The 23,306-nt window shown below is 33.3% G+C and overlaps 1 protein-coding gene across 1 annotated transcript in view; it reads left to right on the plus strand.

Annotated features, from left to right (window-relative positions):
- The first annotated feature begins 13,459 nt into the window (after nucleotides 1–13,459).
- LOC129227537 (nuclear protein AMMECR1-like) overlaps nucleotides 13,460–23,306 on the plus strand; it is a 54,491-nt gene continuing 44,644 nt past the window's right edge. Inside the window, exon 1 of the mRNA XM_054862111.1 lies at nucleotides 13,460–13,741. Coding sequence (XP_054718086.1) covers nucleotides 13,515–13,741 — 227 coding nt within the window. The 5' untranslated portion in view covers nucleotides 13,460–13,514. The remainder of the gene's footprint in view (nucleotides 13,742–23,306) is intronic.

Consider the following 23,306-nt stretch of genomic DNA (forward strand, 5'->3'; position numbering starts at 1 on the left):
AGTGTTAACTTAACTGACTATTTTACGCGTTGGCCAGAGGCTTACCCTGTACCTGACATAAAGAGTAGCACTGTGGCTAAGGTTCTTATTGATTTCATATCACGTCATGGGATAATGGATGTGCTTTATATGGATAGGGGACAGAATTTTATTTCTGAAGCAATGCTAGAAGTGTGCAGAGTGTTGGGAATTCAAAAGAGACAGACTGTTAGTTACAACCCGCAGGGAAATGGGGTGGTTGAAAGCTAAATGCAATGTTAATTAATAACCTTTCTCATTTAGTGGAGAAAAATCAGGCGGACTGGTGTCAGTGTTAGAAACTGAAGTGAAGAGAGTTCCAAGTGAATGATAAATGTGTGCACGAGAAAACGTCAGAACACTGAAAAATAAAATTAAAATCAGTTGGAGTTTAAAAATGGTGCTGTAATGCACAAATGTTTTTGGCTCTGTAGTTTTCTGGTAGTTATAGCAAAATAAATGTCTTTTTTTATGAAGAAAAGGTGAACTTCTTCGATTCCAGCACCACGCATTGATTAATGCAGTCCTGATAAAATAACTCATCGTTAGAATTTGAGTTTGTATTCAACATAATTTTGGCGTCCGTGACAGGACGGGTGCTTTGAATTTATATAAGAAGATGGATTTAACTACCTTGAAAGCTCAGAGAAAAGGGCTGAGGACGTCTTTTACCCTCAGTATGAAAAAAATTGAAGCTGAACTTTTGAAGGAAATTACTGGTTCGGATGAACTTTTAATTTTAAGAAATCAGATTTCTGACAAATTCAAGCGGCTAGATGATTGTCAGAGCATAATATCTGAGCTGTTGCTGAAAGATAAAAATGCCGAGGAGGCTTATTATGAAGATTGTGAAGAAGCAGAAAATTATCGGGACAAGTTTATTCAAATTTGCTCTCTACTTGATTTAAAGTTTGAAAATGTTCAGCGTAATGGGAACATTAGTAAGCGCAACTTTAAGCTGCTGACGATAGAACTTAAAAAGTTTAACGGCGAAGCAAGAGAATTTTTAAATTTTTGGAGCCAGTTCAAGAAAATCCATGAGGACAAGGGCATTGATAATGAAGATAAAATGCAGTACTTAATTCAATCGATGGAACCTGGTTCGAAGGCAGAAAGATTAGTGCTGAGTTTTCCTGCTGACGGAGAAAATTATTGTAAAGCAATACAGCAGTTAAAGGAAAGATTTGGCCGTGATGATCTGCTGGTGCAGGTGTATGTTCGAGATTTATTGAGATTAGTTATGAAAAATGCTGCCGCAGGACGGGGGAAAGCTGATCTTCCATCCCTCTATGAGGAGTTGGAAGGAAAACTTCGTGCGTTGGAAACTCTTGGACGGACCAAAGAAAAGTATGGAGATTTCTTGACACCTTTGGTTGAGAGCTGTCTATCGGAAGAAGTTTTAGTAACGTGGGAAAGAAGCCGAAATCGCGATTTAATCGAAGATAAGAACTGTCGCAGTTTAGAGCAGTTAATGAACTTTCTTCGCCAAGAAGTCAATGGAGAAGAAATAGTTCGTCTTGCAAGAACTGGTTTCGGTGCAAATTTAAACTTGCGCGAACGAGAGCTCACAACTGAGAAGGAAAGCGACCTAGCGCCAGCTGCAGCGTTAGTAAGTACTGAGAGAAAGGGTAAGCGATTTCAAAGTTGTATTTTTTGTGGAAAATGTCATCCAAGTAAAAGATGTTACATTGCAAAAAAGATGACTGTAAATGAAAAACAAAAAATATTGTTAAAAAAAGGGGTTTGTTTTATATGTTTTAATTCAAATCATATTAGTAAATATTGTAATGTAAAAAGAGAGTTAAAATGTAATGGTTGTGGAGAACCTCATTTTTATGTAATGTGTCCAAAGCTAGAAGTCAAAAATTGTGAATCTAAAGATGTAGTAGTTTCTAAGTCTGAAAATTCCCTCTCTAACTTTGATAAAACTCAAACTGTATTTTTGCAAACTCTGTGTGTTCGAATTAAATGTAATAATCGAGAAAAAATAATTCGGGCTTTGGCAGATTCTGGTAGTCAAAGTAGTTATGTAAGTCAGAAAGTTTTGTCTGAGCTGAAAGCAACTCCACTTCGTGAAGAAACAGTGATTCACTCGTTATTTGGGGGGAGGGAAACGAACCCAAAACGGCATAAGATATTCACTGTTGAAGTGAGGGGTTTGAAAGGGTCTTTTGCTTGTAGTTTTGAAGCTCTTTCTGAAAGGAAAATTTTTGTAGTTTTATACCAAAAGTTAGCAATCCTTATATTTTGAATGAATTAAAGAAAAAGAATATTGAAGTTTCTGATTCCCTTTGTAAAATGAAAGAAATTGATCTTTTAATAGGGGCAGATGTTTTAGGAAAATTGCTGACGGGACGTTCAGTAGATTTAGAATCCGGCTTTACTGCCGTAGAAATGAAGCTTGGGTGGACTGTTATGGGTAAGCAGAACACAAATGAGAAAGATGATGTTTTCAGAACATTATCGATGCATGCTAAAAATATTCCTTTGAATGAATTGTGGGAACTTGAAAGTATAGGAATAACAGATCCCACTTGCAATGTTAATAAGAAAGCATGCATAGGAGAACATTTAGCTGAATTTGAAGATAAATTGAAAATTCTTCCTTGTGGAAGATATGAAGTAGAGCTTCCTTGGAAGCATGATTTTTCGAGCTTACCAGATAATAAGGATTTAGCCTGGAAAAGGCACGAAAAAATGATTAGTAAGTCAAAATGTAATAATTTTCTTGAGGATTACCAAAATGTATTCAAAGAATGGGAAAACTTGAATATTATTGAGCGCGTACCAGATTCGGAATTAGAGAATAAGTGCCACTATCTACCACATAGGCCTGTTATAAAAATAGATAGTAAGACCACAAAAGTTCGGCCTGTTTTTGATGCTTCAGCATCCTAGAGAGGTAAGCCTTCTTTGAATGAATGCTTGTTTAAAGGAATGAACCTCATTGAACTAATACCTGATATTGATAGATTGAGGTTGCATCCTATAGGGTTGAGTGTAAGCATTGAAAAGGCATACAGCCTTCCTGAATATGAGATTGCACAGAAGTTGGAAAGTTCTTTCTTTGTGGACAATTGTGTAACAGGGGTTCATAATACCGAAGAAGAAGCGAAGTTCATCGAACAATTGCAACTTATTATGTCAAAGGGATGTTTTAACTTGCGAGGGTTTGAAAGCAATGTAGCTTCTGAAAATGTTACGAAGCATTCAGGGGAAGCGTCTATTTTAGGAATTTTATGGAATTTGGATAATGACACCTAAGGTGTAATATAAATCTAGAAGCATTGACTTGTGAAACAAAAATTACAAAGCGTTTAATTTTATCTACAGTGCAAAAGATTTTTGATCCCATCGGCTTATTAAGCCCTACTACATTGCTTCCTAAACTGATACTGCAAGATGCTTGCAAGTTAAAACATTCCTGGGATTTAGAACTACCCCCTGATATTGTAAATAAATTTTTGAAATGTTTCAAGGAAATTGCATTGTCAAATAACGTAACTTTGCCATGCTACATAATAACCAATTCTACAACAGAACTATGTATTTGTGGATGCTTCTAAAGAAGCTTACGTGGCGTGCTTCTACGATCGTTCAGTAGTGGAAATTGAAGTTGAAATATATCTCGTTAGGTCTAAAACTAGAGTAGATCCACTAAAATCACTGAGTATTCCTCGGTTAGAGCTTATCGCTTGCTGCATAGGTGCTAGACTTTTGCAAGAAAAATGGAAATTGACTCAGCCTGAGTTGTGGAAACATATTTTTGGAACAATGAATATAGCTGATGTATTGTCGCGAGAATTCAGCCCTAGACAATTCTTTGACTTCAAGCGGTGGGAATTACCGACCTGGCTGAAGTTAGCGCCAGAAAAGTGGCTATTAAGTGAAGTAGATTGGAGACCAAAAGAAGTAGACGCGAAGAGAAAAATATTAACAATTACCACTATTGATATGAATCTGGACGCACCGCTTTTGCCTCCAAAGTTGGTTCGTATTGTTAATGAATTACTAAAACGAACTCCTGGCAAATCAGTGTTGAATTATGAAGAGTTGAACGCATTGATATGTGATTGTGAATTTGTAATTAATTCAAGGCCTCTAACATATGGGTCAGAAAACCCTCAGGAGTTGATTCCTCTCACACCTGCAATGTTTCTTATTAAAAACCGTAGTTTTGATGTTACAGATATTGGTCAGGTGGATTTGCAAAGTTTAAAAAAGAGAAAAAGATATAGATATAAGCTGTTCAATGGTTTAAGACAGCGTTTCAGAAAAGAATATTTAAGCTGATTAATTCAAAAACACAATGAGGAGCCAACCCGAGAGCCAAGAGTTGGCGAAATTATTTTAATTGGCGACGATTATAAAAAACGTATGTTTTGGCCTTTGGCGAAAATTATTGAAATGATTCTTGGGCGAGATAAAAGGGTCCGCGCTGTTTGGCTCAAAACTCAAAATGGGATTTTTGGTCGTCCAGTGGAACGTGTTTACCCATTGGAGATACGTACTGATGATGAGGCAGTTGCAATTTGAGACAAAGCCATGAGTGAGAAGGAATCATATCCTAAGGAAGGTGTTCAGAAGACTTCGGTTGTTAAAAAGTGTTATCCTGATATTGTTCTGAAAAAATATACCAGATGTGGAAGGTGTGTGAAAGAACCAAAAAGACTGGATCTTTTAAATAATGAGTGTTACATGTTTGAGACCCTTCCCAGAGTCTCAAAGGGGGGAGGTATGTTAGAAACTGAAGTGAAGAGAGTTCCAAGTGAATGATAAATGTTTGCACGAGAAAACGTCAGAACACTGAAAAATAAAATTAAAATCAGTTGGAGTTTAAAAATGATGCTGTAATGCACAAATGTTTTTGGCTCTGTAGTTTTCTGGTAGTTATAGCAAAATAAATGTCTTTTTTTATGAAGAAAAGGTGAACTTCTTCGATTCCAGCACCACGCATTGATTAATGCAGTCCTGATAAAATAACTCATCGTTAGAATTTGAGTTTGTATTCAACAGTCAGTGTCTTCCACTTGCACTTTTTGCTCACAGAACAAGTAGACACAGTGCACTTTCAGATAGTCCGGCATTTGTAACCTATGGTCGGGATCTGAGAACTCCATCGGATCTGTTGTTAAATTCACCGATTAGGTCTTATTCTGATGTTCAGACGTACTCGCAGATTCTAAGTAATAGATTGTATTCTGTGTATGGTAATATTAAAGAAAATTTGGAAATTGCTGCCAAAAGGCAGGAGGAAATATCAAATGCAAAGGGGTCCTTTAAGAATATAGCAGTAGGCAATTTAGTGTATCTTCACTCTGAGGTAATTCCGGTGGGTCTTTCGAAAAAATTGGTAAAACAAAATGTAGGTCCTTATTGGGTAATTTCTCAAAAGTCTCGTTTTATTTGAAATTGCCCTACTTGACAATTTAAGGAAAGTCCAAACTGTTCACATGAATCGACTCATTCCATATGCAAGTCGTAACAGTTATGACACAACAGCACCTTTAGTTGTAGATGCTAATCAAAATCTGTTTGAAAGGAAGAGTCCTGTCGAGTCTGACAAATCAACTATAGTGTCCGAGCATACTGTACAAGCGAACCTTCTGTGCATCTTTTTCACCCAATTTGGTCAAATGATAATTGTGCTCTACTTTCATCGCAGACTGTTACAAACTATGAAACTGGTGAAAGTCAAATAGACGATGACCTAAATGTAGGAGCAAATTGTAGAGGTATCTACCTCTTATGACAATAACATGTCACAAGTACGTAACATGCGATACAATTTGAGGCAGCGAAACAATCAAGGATTCGTTGCACACTCTTGATCTGTCCAAATTGTATAGTTTCTCTGTGTAATCAAGAATTATGTCGTATTCTATTTGGTAATCTATATGTATTATTCATCTTACTTACTATATAAACCCTTAGTGTTTATCCTTATGATATTGTGTATTTGTATGTATATTTGCTTGTTTGGTAATTTTGGAAATTGGTTCTGGCTGAAGATATTTTTGTGTACTTCAACAAAGCTCAGAGTAATAGAAGTGCATCTTACTAATTGTTGTGTTCACAAAACAGAAATATGTGACCATGCTGTACATAATTGTCATATGAGGTTATTACTTAATATTTAAAATGTTTGTTGGTCACTTTTGCCACTGGTCATACTATTTCAAATCAATGCCACATTTGTGCCATCCTTCTTGTGTTTTTCATTTTTCATAGCAGGTTAAATTTCTAGCAAACTTAATTATGTTCCGCGACGAGTGTTTATCATGGGGCCCCGATTTACACTTTGTGGTGTTAATCGCAGTGTGAATACATGCTTGGTGTTCCATGTTGGGCTGGTGTTTAGCTTGCTTGGAATCCTGGGTATGTGCTTACATTGTGTTTGATACTTCCGCGGTTAAATTTGTTTTTTTGTTTTTTTGGAATTGTGTATTCAATGGGGAAAATATTCTGTGTCGAATTTAGTACTAATTTTCTTTACTGGCTTTTAAAATTTTTGCACAATGAAAGACTGGCACATCTGTTTAAAAAAAAAATGCGTTTTTTTTTTCTTTCGGTGGGGGAAGATATGTTGGTATGTCTAAGGTAGCTACTATAGGTAAACAGTGAATTGACAGTTACAGTTAGCTACAACACTGAATCATTTGAAAATTCAGAAATTAGAGTATTATTTGACCTCTTTAAGACTTTTATTATTTTGTGCTGTAGGAAATTGTTCCTCAATTATATTTTTGCTATACAACTTGTGGGATTTACTGATATCAAATTCTAACATATCTTTCCCCATCCCCTCTCTTCAACTCAACTCTGCACTTGTTGGTCTGGGGGTGATATTTTTGGAAAGGGGTCTTTTTTGGTGGTTTGGCAACAGAAGTAAGGAGAAAAAACAGAAGGTGAAGAAGAGGCTGGAAAAAGTAGAGAAGAAACGAGGCAGCCATGTGGAGAGTGAGATGAAAATCCCAAGGTTTGCAAAGGAAGTGTCCTACCAAGAAAAATATGGAAGAGCCTAGCATATACAAGGCATTAGAAGGTTGAATAAGAACCAGAAAGGCCCCCTTGAATTAGTATTATCCTGATTCAGTCAGATTACAGAGTGGAACATGGAGCAGGGATGGCCATTGTGTGGAAAGTCTCACAGGAAAGTATTCTGGTGTAACCTGCCAAGTTGCCTCTTTACCCAAGCAGAACCCTCCTCATAAAGTATGTCATTTACAAATCATAACCATAAGAACAACATGAACTGCCAAAATGACTGAACTGCCATAGATGTGAATCATAAATTATGTACCCCCTTGTAAATTTGTGTAGGGTTGAGACCTCTTTGTCCCCTTTTTTATTGAAATCAATGTATGCTGGAAAATAAATGTTTGATGAATTCCCTCGCCTTGCTGAACCTGTTTTTTTTTATTTTTTTTTTTTTTTAATAGTGGAAACACAACGCAGTTTTTTTTTTTTTAATTGTAATATACATTGCTTAGAATTAGAACAATAGCAAATTTTGTCTCACTAAATCAAAACCAAAAATTGTTTTTTTTTTACTCTTCAGTTCTAAATTGTCACAGGAAATGTTTTTCATTGAGCCATGAGCACAAAATACTGGATACTAACATGCATGCAGACTATTTATCACTGGAGCTGACATAGTAAGATGAGAAATAGAGCGTACAACCTCATTGGAGAGGATTTTAAATCACAAAGAGCGACAAGCAGTCGAGGCGGACTGGGTCCCCTCAGAGGGCACCAACCTTGACTATCAAAGAGCAAAAAAAAAACCTTGAATGTGCACAAGTGGGCAGAGGTAAAAAAGGAAAAAAACAAAAACAAAGGTGCACACCTTTGAGAGGACAAAAATAAAATAAAATAAAAAAAATTTTAAATTTTGAATTTTTTATGCCTTGAACTCAATTTATGTTTTTCGCAATCAACATTCTCAAGTGTGTGTATAGGTAGGCGTGTGTATTGTGTGCGAGTATAAGGGATAGACGGCACCACCCAGGTTTGGCCTCGCTCGTGGAGGCCAGCGGAAGGTGGAGTTCGCAGAGTTAAGTTTTATGTCTAAGTTAAGCCTTGAATGAACCCAAACGATTTCTAACCATGGCTATGAAAACTTGTTCTCTCAATAAGGGGCAAAATAAAAAAGGAGGCGCATAAGTTTGAGGGAGCAAAAAAAAAAAAAAAGAGGGTGCACAGGTTTAAGGCTGCAACAAGAAACAAAGGCGCACAGGTTTGAGGGCACAAAAAAAAAATGAAAAAAAAAATGAAGGCACACGCATTCAAGGGAGCAAACAAATATAAAACAGAAGGGCACCAAAAAAAATACGAAAGATGTGAGGTTTAGGGTGAAAAAAAATGCACAGGTTTTAGGGTGTAACCCCCGACCCCCCTCATGAATATTCGTGAAACTTTCATCAATTATATAATGTTTTTAACTGGTCCACAAAGTAGTAATTGGGTTCCTGACAAAAATTTGACTGGAAAAAGTTTTGGGAAATGGGGTCAATTTGTTTTGAAAAGCTGTGACTATGGGGTTATTTCCTTCAGTCAAAAGTACTACTTTTAGTCACTGAAATTTATAGAATGCGTTAAAAAAAATAACATGGACCCAGAAAATACTTTCATTTTCCAAACAGTTTATTTTTTAATTAATTTTTTTAAGTGTCCGATTTTGAAAACAAGGCGTGGTCTTTATGACGTCACAAATGATGCACTTGCCGCATCTTTCTACTACTTTTTCCACATTATGATAATCAAGCAGCGAATTAAAATTGCGCTCTATGCATGCTATCAACCATGTATTGTTGCCAATACACGTGAGTAAAGATGCAAATTAAACATTTTGAGCTGTGAATGGAAACACTGAATGGCATTTCATCATCTGTGATGTCACACGGCAGAAGCGTAAACAATGAAAGCTCACAGATTTAAGTAATTTTTTTAAAATATTAAACTTGAACAAATTATTTAAAAAATGGTCAGATCCTATATTTTTAAGCATGCTCTTTCAGAAAAAAATACTTTTAAAATTTTGGAAACAACCTCATTTGTATAGATTTAGGTTAATATTGGTAAGTAAAATTCTGGCACTTTCTTCTTAAAGCACTTGACAATTTTAATCACAAGCAGTTTAGATAAGCAATCAAATCACAATCAGAAATGTCAGTTTAAATCTGTATGTCACTCCTCTTTCCTAAGCACCCATAAGATTTTGGTCCTTTGTTAGATTAGTCCAAATATTACGATCATCTGCAATTGAAAAGTTCTCTTTCTGAACTATATCAAGGGCATTAGCAATGGAATTTATTTTTTATAATGATGAAATTAAGTTCATTTTTTTAGTTTACTTAAACAAATATTATGAGGAGATAACATTTCCGGGCTTATCGGCCGTGGTCTAATTGGAGTAGAAACTCCAGACATTTCGGCTTGCTTTGCTGCAGCCATCATCAGTGGTTTGAGTTTGGTGAGACTGATTCCTGGCTTCGGTGGCTCCGATATTTAAGCAAACTGCTGCTGCACTGCTGGTCCTGATTGGGAGGCGTTCTCAAGCCGCTGGTGGAATAAGGTTCCTGATTGGATGAGATTCAAGCTGCTGGGTGATCCTGGTACCTGATTGGATGGGATTCATCATCAACTCAAACCACTGATGATGGCTGCAGCAAAACAAGCCGAAATGTCTGGAATTTCTACTCCAATTAGACCACGGCCAATAAGCCCGGAAATGTTATCTCCTCATATTGACGCCGGCCGTGAAAGCCTTAAACAGTATTAAACAAATATTATTTAGTAATTACTTGCATCATTGAAGGCGCTTTTTAGTTTTTGCCAGTTTCTGCTGCTTTTTACCAGTTATAACCAGTTTCTGCCACTGGCAGGGGAAAACTACCTTCTGTTGGCAGAAAGTCAACTCCGCCCAGTTTAAGCTTTTTCGATAACGAACTTTTGAGTTCAGCTTAAACCCTGCTTAAATCCAAAAGGAAGCCGGCATAGATTATCTAAACTGCAGTAGTTATTTAATACCAACCAAAAATCAGCCAACAAGCAGAGTACCTTTTGAATTGGCTTCTTTCAGAATTACTGCAACCTTATTTGGTGGTGGAAAAACTGTTTATTCACATGTAAACTGCTTTGTATGTCCCCCTACAGAAAAACTCAGGAGACGTTTTATAAGAAAAATGGACAATTGGGAAATCTTCTGTAAAAGGTTTGTTTCATTGTGTTGGACGAATGCACTATGAGCCACCTCTAGCCACAAGATTTAAAAAGTTCAGGCAACTTTCGTCCAGGGGCGGATATAGGATTTCATTTTAGGAGGGGGTCATGACTAAGGATGAGAGTGTACTCAAGTAAAATTTTTTGAAGACACTCTAAAATTTACAAAACCTATGAGAAAGTCCCCCTCCCACCATAAAAAATTCAAAACTGTATACAAAAATTATTGAAATAATCATTTTTAAAGTTTTTGTTTAAAAATAATTGCGTATTGTCAGCCCGGAACAGCAACCATAGATTTTGTAGTCGAACGTAAGGCCATTATCTTAAACTTGGGTCACATTTAATTAAAATAATATTAATTAAAGTAAATCACTTGGTTTGACCTCTGGGATTCACCTTGTAAGAGCCGTGAAGGGATAGTATGATATTTCCTGTTCTAACGGTGAACTTTGAATTGGTGCTGAAGAAAAAGTTTTAACCCTGTTGAAATTTACAAATCGACTTTGAATAAAATGGGCATCTCAGATATGAGGTCAAAAAACATAAAAAGCTTGTTGATATTTGTAGTAGAACATGAAAGTTATAGATCAGGGCATGAAATGAAGGATTGTTTAGCATAAAAGTTGTGATTAAACATTAACTAACTGATGTAACTATAAAGGTTGTTGCACATTAATTATAACAAAATAAACATTAAGATAATAGCTTCTAACGACGGTCTCTGCTCCTTTTTATATTTTATGTACTGATATCTCCGTAAAGGAGGTTCATTTCATTCAAATGATTATGACCCGTCTATCTTGTATGCAGCAAAAATATACTATTAAAACTTCACTTAAAAAATGCGGCAAAAATATAATTAAAAATTAAATATTTTATGAATGTACATTGGACATTGATCAATACTCACTGATTGATTTTTTTTTTTATTGTAGAAAAATCGGAGGTGGACGAGAACGTCGCAGTCTCAGAGTCTGATACAGGAACTCTGAATATGTTTCCATCAGATTTGGGTTCATCAGTTTTTTTTTTTTAACTTTGCAAAAAAAGACAACAATGCTTTGTCAACCGAAAACTTCATTGTTTTTGTTATAGGTAGTCCTTTTCTAACAAAACAAGGTTTTTTCAGCAGTTTCCGTGCAATAATTTATGGAAACCCTCGTCAATGAGCTAACACGAAACTAAAATTTTATATTTCTTGCACAACACAAAATCCAAATCACTGATTTAAACTAATTAACTATTCACAGCACATTTACAAATAAACTCAGCACAAACAAAAACAAAACCCTAAAAATCACAACAGAAAGGAATACTAATTCACAGAGACTTTACATAAAAAATAATTACACAATCAAACGTTTTATCAATTGAAGCTGTGCCTTACAGCTCTGGAAAGATTCCTATCTTCCATTAAATTTGTTGCATAAAAAGTGACCGGGCCGCAGACACTTCTTTGTTTATTCAGTTTACTGGCGCCTGAAAACAGTGCCGTAGAAAGACTGTCTTAAGCAAAGCTATATATCAATAGCAAATAATATTTTATGCCACAAATAAAGGAATTCAAAAATTTCTTTTTCTTATGGTTCTGTTCAGGTTTTTTTTTTCAAGCAGTCATTTTCACTCCTCAAATGCAATGAACCTTATGTGATTACAAAGAAATTTTGCATATTGGGGGGGGGGGGCAGCGGAGGTTGCGATCCATATGACCCCCTCCCCCTTCCTTGTATCCACCCCTTCATGTAATGCCCAAAAAATATTGAATTTTAAAAAAAAATTCTTTTTCATATGGTTTTGATCAAGTTTTTTAATATTTTTCAAGTAAACATTCTGATACATTTGCAGGTTTTTTTTTTTGGGGGGGGGGGGGGGGGGGGGGGGGGGGGGAAGGGGTCATGAACCACATGCCCCTCCTCCCTTTTGCATCTGCCACTGCCATTTCGCCAAACTCCTCTTGTTCAAATATTCGAAACAACAGGTGATATAGAAATTTATAAATATATTGGTACCACAATAAATAGAGATGACATCAAATCCACATGAAGACAACGACAATATATGCATTCTGGGCTCTATTGATTAGGTATTGGAAAAAAAATCAGTGATTTGGGAAATCGTTTGACAACAGGGGTGGTAACTATTTAGAGGTAGCTTCCCCCACAAGTTTGATCTTTATGAAACTACACAAAATACTCAAAGTTTGATTCATTCATATTCAGCTTTATAGATGTATAAAAACTATATTTTTATTCAAAACCAAGAATATTTAAATTTTCGGAAATTCATTTAAAAATGAGTTATTTCAAATTTATAATCTCAATTTGACACAAAAAACAGACTTACGTTATTGTTTTGACTGGTGCGTACTCTGCATTTTGCCAGACAAATATTTATAGTCTTGACTAGACGAACTTCCGGGCATGTTTAAGTGAGTTGGAGCTTTATCACGAGTGGAAAATGGTTCTGGAACATTGCTTTGCATTACCGAATGCAAACTAACTGAATTTCCAGATTTGTATGCCTCCATATGAGCTTCATCGCTCATGGGTGCATTTGAATTACTTTGCTTTGCCTCTATGAAAGGATCATCACTGCATTCATTTTGGGATGTTTCTTCTACGTAATTTTGCATGACTTCTTTCGCACGATTAGGACAAAATTCAACATCCTTGGCAGTGTAATATGGGGCTTGTTGCTCATTAAAGTGGATTTCACTTGACTTCCCTTTTTTATCACTAATAGAACGAACTGAACTTGATGACCGGATTACCAAATTGGTAATAACTGGTTCTGCTATTCGATGCAACAAATTTATTTTCAACATGATTAACAGAGGAAACGTTTCTGTTTTATTACGTCTGAATCAACTTGACACGGCAATGTTTACATTTACAACAATTGTGCTGTTGTCAAACAAGTTGCCATCACATAACGGCATTGAAAAATACCTTTTTTAATTTGGATTTCAAACAGTAAACGCTGAACGTGATTTCTGAAAGAAGAAAAGAAATTCGAAGGTTTTACACATTTGCTTTACAAACAGTCTAATTCATACCTCTTTTGCTTCTATTCTCTGAAAAAGAGCTCATTTAAGGAGAGACAAGCCTCTGTCATCTGAGCTGTTTCTAATCGTTTCATATTAACTGTGCTTGTAACTGAGTTTTGTTAACGTTCTTTTTTTTTGCTATTTTTTTTATACAATAGTCATCGACTTTTCATTCCGTTCACAACTTGATTATAAAGAAAGATTCAGAGAAACATAGCTAGTTATGGCTGCTAGTTGTTGTGGTGCTAAAAAACAGAAGTTAAATAATCATTCCAGTCCGTGCTGTAATGAGAACGGAAATATAATCCATCATCATACTTACCCTACAAACAATTACAAAAATGGAGTTGTTGTTTGTGTTGAAATGTGTTTCTTTTGTTTCGATGTGCTTTACTGCCATTTAAATCAATTCGATCCACCTAAATCTCCAACTTTTCCAAATGATAGTTAGTAAGTAGTGTTATTTTATGTTATTTCTAAAAATTTTAATCCTAACCAATAAGGTTTTGTACTTACGATCAGGGTTGTTTGGTTTAAACCATGGTTTAAACCACGGTTTAAACCAATTGTTTTTTTTTTAAACCAAAAACCCAGGTAAGACCCAAAAACCATGCGGTTTTTAAAAAAAATGTTTTTTTTAAAAAAAAACCCAAAAAAAAATCTATTTTACAGGTTTACATTGATTTCCCCACACATATTGAAAAATGTAAAATTCCATTTAGGCTAAGTTCCTAGCTAAGTTGCAGAGATAAATACTAAAATTGCAAAGTTGCTTCTTCAAAATGTATTACAAGCTTTAATCGAAAAAAAATATTAATATATTTTTTATTTCATATATGTGCCATAAAGCAGATTTCAGTCAACTTCCATCATTATGCTCAATTCGCATGATTAGTTAAGATTTACTAAGGATTGAATATTTTAGTGTAGATGCAATTCATTATTTTACTCACTCCTGTTGCAGGGGGTGTGACATTTTTGCCCATTTATTTGCACTTTCCTGGAATTTTAACTTTGACTTGTAAGGTAATCAACAGTCTAATGTAATTGTTTGATCCTAAAAATTAAGATTTGTTCTGCAGGTAAACACAAACAATATTTTTTGAATCAAATTTTAAAAAAAGTTTATACTTCACGTATATAACATTTTTGGCAAAAAAAATTTCTTGAAATAGAATTTGCTACACATTTATTTGTTCTAAAGAGTTTGCATTTAATATATTTTAAACTTCAATGCTGGATGCAACCAGTCTTGCATAATATAGACGAACGCGCGAACGGCGTTCGCAGAAAATTTTTGGCTCTGCAGAAATTTTTTTCCAAACTGCTAACGTTGATTAAAAAAAAAAAAAAAAAAATTTATTTTTAAGGGAATTTTTAAGAAAATCTCAGAGTTTATTTCTGTCAAAACCTTTTAAAGCACATGTGTAAAAATAATAATGGTTTTGGCAGTTTCTTCAGTTGGTGAAAAATAAGCAAACTATATGTTATTATGTTATTGTTAAAAAAAAAAATGATTTAAAGCATTTTTTTTCGTCTCTTTCATATTTGAATATAAATTTATTTTTTTATTCAAGGGTGAGTTAGGCAAAACATTATTTTCAGAAAATTTTCCAGTTAGGATTTGTGTTCGCAGAAAGCTTTTCATTTTATCCAAGTCTGGATGCAACATGTATGCCAGTAAATAAGCTGTAATTTAAGCCATGTTACACCAATTTTTATATTTTTGATTTGGTTCTTTGTTTTAGCGATAGTTGATATTTTTCCCATGTCTTTCCAAAATAAGAACGGAGTCGAATATAGAGCAGCACTTTTTTTAAAAACTTTGTCAATACAACAGCAATCGATTTTTTGACTGTTCAATCATGTACTGTTGTACATTTTGCTTTACTTCAATATTTGTGACTTTGTGTACATAAAAATCAGCATTAATGTAAGATCAGAAAGAAAAAATATGAAAATTGTTCTTTTGAAAAGATTATGCTTAAAAATATAACTTTTACCTTTATTCGATAATTATTCATATTATGTTGGTTTTATAAAGTTTTTTTCTTGGATCTTCATTATATTTTATCTTAACCCGCATCACAACCACTTCTTGAAGTATTTTGTATCATAAAGGGTCTATATATACATGCATACTAATATGTTAATCAAGTCAAACATTTCAATCAAAATTTCCCCGCAGAAAGCTATTTTAATTATTTAATTTAGTTACAAGATTTTGTTCTTATCTCTTTAATTAATCAAGAAATTAGGTATAATGTGACTATTGAATAACTGTTAATTACATGGAACCTTAATTACCTTCCGAAAATTAATTGTTTTCTCGCAAATAGTATTTAAACCAAAAAAACCCGGTTTAAACCATAAAAAACCTGGTTCAAACAAAAAAAAAACGTTTTTTTTTTTGGTTTTTTTGAAGAAAAAAAAAACCGTTTTTTTTACCAACCCTGCTTACGATTATAAAAATAAAATGAGTAATGAATCAAGTCAATAGATCCTTTTTTTCTCTTAGGAAAATCGTTTGCATTTATAAAGTATAAGTAGTTACACATTCTTTGGTAATATTAACTCTGATATTTCTGTCTTAAGTACTTATACTTCATGGTCAAAAATTATTTTAAAAGGTTTAATAAATAATTTTTTGATAAGAGTTTTAATATTCTGGTTGAATTTAAAAGCAAAAAAAGAAATAATATAATGTTCCCTTTTGGGATGATTTTAATTAACAATTTGAATTGAATGGGGAGCTTGTAATTAAGTGCCCTAGCTTCCTGTACTGGTGGTTGTTAATATCTTAATCTAGGTCCAGATTTTTTTTTTTTTTTTTGACAATGCATGACTTTCATCTTCATGTGTGACATAATTCTTTTGTGAAAAGGAGAAGGAAACAAATTTGGCAACAACCTATGATAAAATAATTTTAGAAATTGCTTTTAAATTACATTTCAGGAAAAAAAACATGCAGGGTTTTTTTTTTTTTTTTGGAGGGAGAGGGGTGTTTTTTGTTTTTTAGACAGAATGCAGTTTGGAATGAAATTAACAAAAGTGAATAATGTGCTCATTTTATTGGTGTTCACTTTTTAGTCAATTTTAGTCAATTTAGTGTCCTAGAAATGTCTTAAAATTAGGGATGCACCGGATAGTGATTTTGCCGGATACCGGATATCCGATGCCCCCTTACCTGCTGGATTCGGATATCCGGCATTTCGATTGCATTGCATGTTTGCATATTTTTCTACAACGCCGTTTCAAAACAATAAATCAAACTTGTTCCACATATCATTTCTTTAAAAACATGTTAAGTACATTCAAATGTACTTTTTTAGAGCCTCTATATTTTAATTTAGGAATTGTGCTATATATAAAATGAAACATTAAAATATTGTTTTATTTCGACAGATTTTTTTGAAAGAGACAAACTTTCGGCAAAAATTAATTCTGTATGTAATGTACACGGGCAGTTCTCAAAAGGTGGGAACAAAAAAGTTAACTTTAAGCAATTTCAAAAATTTTCGAATTTGATATCAATTTTGCTTTTATTCTATAATATGCATACCTAGAACACAATATATGAACATGAAAAGACAGCAGGTATTTGTAAAAATTGTTAATTAGCAAATTAAATCAGCAGTCTGTAGATAACAGATTTTGGACATTGTTTGTCCTGTAGGTAACGGATTTTGGACATCATAATGTAAGTTTTCGCCATTTTTGACAACTGTTAATCTGATTTTTAACTTTTCCAATGAAAATTTTATTTACTACTTTTTGAATTTTGCAATTTAATGATAAAGAGGATATTAATGAAGTACTTGAATGGCTATACATACTGCTCTTTACATATAATAAAGTTTTGGAATGATTTTGAAGAAGTTGATGAAAGGTAGAAAAAAAGCTTCATGGAAATAGTTATACAAACTTGTAGTTTGATTTATTGGGACAAATAAGGAATAAAAATAGAGACAAATAAATACGACATATAGCTATCTTTTTTAAAGGAAAAATAAACAAAATATGCTTTAAGAAAGAATGTAAAAAATGACATCAGTTTTAATAATGAATATTTTTTTCTAATGTCATAAGAATTAAAACAATGTCTAAAAAAGTTATTGAAAAAAGAAATTTGTATTTCTATTTGGAGATCGTTAAATTATGTTTAAAAGAAAGAAGAGAAAAAAAAAGTCTAAAATAATAAAAGCGGCGGGAAAAAAAAATTGCTAGCGCAGGTGATAAAGGCGCCAAAACTGGTGCAGCTGACGATTAAGTACATTTGTCAAACTGGAATCCCCCTCTGGTAACCTTTAGCTTTTCGTATACTGTGTTGTCGCTAACGGAGGTTTGCTTGGCGATTTTCGCTCAAAATGGTTTTCGTTCGATCATAACCAGCCATGTTTCTACTGTAATTTATGTATTGTTCAATGTGTAACGTATTAATTATGCAAAATACCAATGGATTACAGAAGATAACATCATAATAATCTTTTTTATTGATGTTAGAAGACAGTGGATTATAAAAAAATTATAAATAAACGGACAGAATTATCGGCGTCAAGATCGTAACGCAATTTGGACATCTCACATGTATGTTTAAGAAAAATTATTTTTCTTCTAAGATACTGCATAAAAGCTTATGAAAACACTTTTAAACAATTGAAAACTGATTCTGAGGATCGATAAATACATTTAAAATGAAAACATCATACACTTAGTTCTCAAATAATAGCATTGTAAAGATCACAACTTTTGGACATGCATCAAATTTCAAACTTACTTTTTTCTAAAATCGTTTACAAAGTAAATAATCTGTCTTTACTTTTGTTATTTGTGTAAAATATTAACAAAAAATTATTCAGTGTAAGATTCATGCCTTTAATTTTTTTTGAAACGTTTGGAAATAATTAAAAAAAAAATTTTTTTAATGGTACATTTGCTCAGTTAACGTTTTAGTATGTCCAAAATTGTGCCATTTAGCAAAGAAAATATTTTTTGAGGGCATTTGAAGAGCTTTTTTTCCATAATTTATGTCAGTTCTTGTCTCTATACAGCATTATAATTTACCTCAAAAATTTTAGAGTTAATTAAAATGAAAGTTATTTGGTGTTGAAGCTTCAAAGTTGAAGTCTGTGTTTGCTCCCACCTTTTGAGAACTGCCCACACATGGTTTAAACTTTTAATTATTCATAGTTGAAATCATACAGGTCGTATAATGAGTTGTATTTGTTATTAGATTTGCATGACGTGTAGAAATTTTTTTAAACTTCATGATAAAGTAATACATTTTCTTGTTTCCAATATAGAAATAACAAAAAATAAAACTTTACTTTGAAATCAATTTTATTACAGATAATACACGTGTAAAATTTTTCTAACATACAAGTTAAAAAAGAAAATATTAAAACAGGGCCAGTTTGACTCAAAAAATAAATAAATAAACTTAAATAATCAACTTAAAATTTTACTTTAATTCCAGAAATAAAGGTACATTTTCTCTAAAGATGCAAATTAGCATCTTAAATACAGGGGTGCCCCCCTAAGAGCAAGGGCCCACTCCCTAAAAACCATAAATACCCCCCCCCCCCAAATAGAAAGCCCCCTCCGCAAAAAAAGAGAAAATACCCCTAACCCCCCCCCCCCCAGGTAGGCAACCCAGTTAACAAATTAATAAACTTATGCTAAAATAATCAACTGAAAATTTTACTTTAATTCCAGAAAACAAAGATTCACTCTCTCTAAAGATGCAAATTAGCATCTTAAATACAGGGGTGCCCCCCCTAAGAGGAAGGGCCCACCCCTTAAAAACCATAAATACCCCCCCCCCCCAATAAATCAATGAAATTATTAGTTATATGGGCAGTTCTCAAAAGGTGGGAGCAAACACAGACCTCAACTTTGAAGCTTCAACACCAAATAACTTTCATTTTAATTAACTCGAAAATTTTTGAGTTAAATTATAATACTGTACAGAGACAAGAATTGACAGAAATTATGGAAAAAATGCTCTTCAAATGCCCTTAAAAAAATATTTTCTTTTCTAAAAGGCACAATTTTGGACATACCAAAACGTTAACTGAGCAAATGTACCATTAAAAAAAATTTTTTTTTAATTATTTCCATATGTTTAAAAAAAAATTAAAGGTATGAATCGAGCACTGAATAATTTTTTGTTAATATTTTACACAGATAACAAAAGGAAAGACAGATTATTTACTTTGTAAACGATTTAAGAAAAAAGTAAGTTTGAAGTTTGATGCATGTCCAAAAGTAACGATCTTTACAATGCTATTATTTGAGAACTAAGTATACGATGTTTTCGTTTTAAAGGTATTTATCGATCCTCAGAATCAATTTTTAATTGTTTAAAAGTGTTTTCATAAGCTTTTATGCAGTATCTTAGAAGAAAAATAATTTTTCTTAAACATACATGTGATATCTCCAAATGGCGTTACGATCTTGACGCCGATAATTCTGTCAGTTTATTCATAATTTTCGATGATCCACTGTCTTCTAACCTCAATAAAAAAAGGTTATTATAATGTTATCTTCTTTTAATCCATTGGTATTTTGCATAATTAATACGTTACACATTGAACAATACATCAATTACAGTAGAAACATGGCTGGTTATGATTGAAACGAAAGCCATTTTGCGCTAAAATTGCCAAGCGAACCTCCGTTGGCGACAACACAGTATACGATAAGCTAAAGGTTACCAGAGGGGAATTCCAGTTTGACAAATGTAGTTTATCTTCAGCTGCATTAGTTTTGGCGACTTTATCACCTGCGCTAGCAATTTTTTTTTCTTTTCCCGCTTTTATTATTTTAGAATTTTTTTTTATCTTCTTTCTTTTGGAAACATAATTTAAAGATCTCCAAACAGAAATACGAATTTCTTTCTTCAATATTTTTTTTAGACATCGTTTTGATTCTTATGACATTAAAAAAAAAATTCATTATTAGAACTGATGTCACATTTTACATTTGTATTATTTTTAATTTGAAGCTTTTTTTTTTTTACCTTTCATCAACTTCTTCAAAATCATTCCAAAACTTTATTATATGTAAAGAGCAGTATGTATAGCCATTCAAGTACTTCATTAATATCCTCTTTATCATTAAGTTGCAAAATTCAAAAAGTAGTAAATAAAATTTTCATTGGAAAAGTTAAAAATCAGATTAACAATTGTCAAAAATGGTGAAACTTACATTATGATGATGTCCAAAATCCGTTACCTACAGGACAACAATGTCCAAAATCTGTTACCTTCAGACTGCCGATTTAATTTGCTAATTAACAATTTTTACAAATACCTGCTGTCTTTTCATGTTCATATATTGTGTTCTATGTATGTGTACTATAGAATAAAAGCAAAATTGATGTCAAATTTGAAAATTTTTGAAATTGCTCAAAGTTAACTTTTTTGTTCCCTCCTTTTGAGAACTGCCCATATTATGCTTTATAAACTCACAAATTTATCTTTTATGTTCCTTGTTTGAAGATACAAGATGGTTTACCTTGTAAAATACATTCAGTAATGAGTTAAAACAAATAATTATTACGGTAGAGTAAGCCGGTTAACTAAAAATGAGTGGTGTGAATAATGATAGTGTTACGGTGCTGCAAGCTCACTTAGAATTTGTCCTAGTGCGTGAACTTACGGGTCAAGTCTCACCCGTAGGCAGCGCTGCTCATCTAAGTGTTGGTGATTTGGAAAAAATATATGAGGATTTGATTTGTATATTAAATGGGAGGCGTGATTTTGAATACTTTTGGGAATTGTGTTTAAAAGGAAAACCTTCACAAAATGATGATCCCTCGCTTCCTCGGAATCGACGTATACCAAATAGGTATGAAAACAACGAAGCCAGCTCACCGCGTGCTTTTAAAATCCCAAAGGCACTTTACATTGAGGTTTGTGAAATGGTGCAATCTTGCATTATTGGGTGGTTTACATCAACTTGACTCGCACAGATCATTGCAGTTGAACAAGAGTGCTTGCTTTTATAAAACAGAGGTGAAACAAATTTTGAAAAATCAATTGAGTTTTCTAAAATAACCTAGATATTGAGAGAGTGCGTTTACACTTGAATATGTTAGCCGGCATAACTAATAAAAAAACTGGTCTTAAAAAAAACATGCGTAAATTAAATTACCTTTTTACGAAAATACTGTGCGTGTTTGTATTTATTTTTTCCTTTTTTCAAAGCCAAAAAATATGTGTCAGGCTTGTCGAGTTTTTGGGGTTCTAATGTTGATTATATGACTTTAAAATGCTTTTAAAAAACTTTAAAACTCATTATTTTTCATCTCAAATTTAGAAAATTTCCCACAGAAAGACCCCACAGTATGTCCCCCCCCCCCCCCCCCCCCCAATATTTTTTTTAAGTCGGAGCCTCTGGGAATGCCCTTCCATGCAAGTCAAGTCATGCGACTTTATACCAATGCTAGCTACGGCACTGTACAGCTTTCCATAAAATAGAACAAAAAACGTCTCTCACTAAGACAAGTGACATAATCTAGTTGAACCAGAAAATTCGTATACCAATTTTTAGATTGTTTTACTTTGAAAACACATGTCACATACTGTTTGTTTGTTTAAATTATGCACACCAGAAAATATGGCATTTTAAAGGTACAAAAATCTGACCTTTATTTGGGGGGGGGGGGGGCTCAATTGGATTACATAGCCCCCAAAACCCTTTTTGATGTCTGGCTCCCTCAATAATTTTTGCAAGTCGGCGCCCCTGGGTGCATCCCTACTTAAAATGTGATTAAAATTGTCTTTTTTTCCCAATTCCCATTCTGACCAAGGGCGCCCATATGGGCGTGGGGGGGGGGGCAAGTAAAGGCTCAAGCCTCCCCCCTTTTGAAATTAGAACTTCCTTGCTTTTAGTACTTTTTTCTACCCTTTGCAAAAATGTAAAAACATTTCATCTCCAGCAATTAATAAATAGGTTATTAAAAATATCAAATTTTAATGGGGCAGTTCTCAAAAGGTGGGAACAAAAAAGTTAACTTTGAGCAATTTCAAAAATTTTCGAATTTGATATCAATTTTGCTTTTATTCTATAGTATGCATACCTAGAACACAATATATGAACATGAAAAGACAGCAGGTATTTGTAAAAATTGTTAATTAGCAAATTAAATTAGCAGTCTGAAGGTAACAGATTTTGGACATTGTTGTCCTGTAGGTAACGGATTTTGGACATCATCATAAATGTAAGTTTCACCATTTTTGACAATTGTTAATCTGATTTTTAACTTTTCCAATGAAAATTTTATTTACTACTTTTTGAATTTTGCAATTTAATGATAAAGAGGATAGTAATGAAGTACTTGAATGGCTATACATACTGCTCTTTACATATAATAGAGTTTTGGAATGATTTTGAAGAAGTTGATGAAAGGTAGAAAAAAGCTTCATGGAAATAATTATACAAACTTGTAGTTTGATTTTTTGGGACAAATAAAGAATAAAAATACCGACAAATAAATACGGCATATATATTTTTAAAGGAAAAATAAACAAAATATGCTTTAAGAAAGAATGTAAAAAGTGACATCAGTTTTAATAATGAATATATTTTCTAATGTCATAAGAATTAAAACGATGTCTAAAAAAAAATTATTGAAAAAAGAAATTCGTATTTCTATTTGGAGATCGTTAAATTATGTTTCCAAAAGAAAGAAGAGAAAAAAAAATTCTAAAATAATAAAAGCCGCGGGAAAAAAAAAAAAATTGCTAGTGCAGGTGATAAAGTCACCAAAACTGGTGCGGCTGACGATTAATTACATTTGTCAAACTGGAATCCCCCTCTGGTAATCTTTAGCTTATCGTATACTGTGTTGTCGCCAACGGAGGTTTGCTTGGCGATTTTCGCGCAAAATGGCTTTCGTTCGATCATAAACAGCCATGTTTCTACTGTAATTTATGTATTGTTCAATGTGTAACGTATTAATTATGCAAAATACCTATGGATTAAAGAAGATAACATCATAATAATCTTT

The sequence above is a fragment of the Uloborus diversus genome, chromosome 8 (genome assembly GCF_026930045.1).
Source record: "Uloborus diversus isolate 005 chromosome 8, Udiv.v.3.1, whole genome shotgun sequence".
Taxonomy (NCBI): domain Eukaryota; kingdom Metazoa; phylum Arthropoda; class Arachnida; order Araneae; family Uloboridae; genus Uloborus; species Uloborus diversus.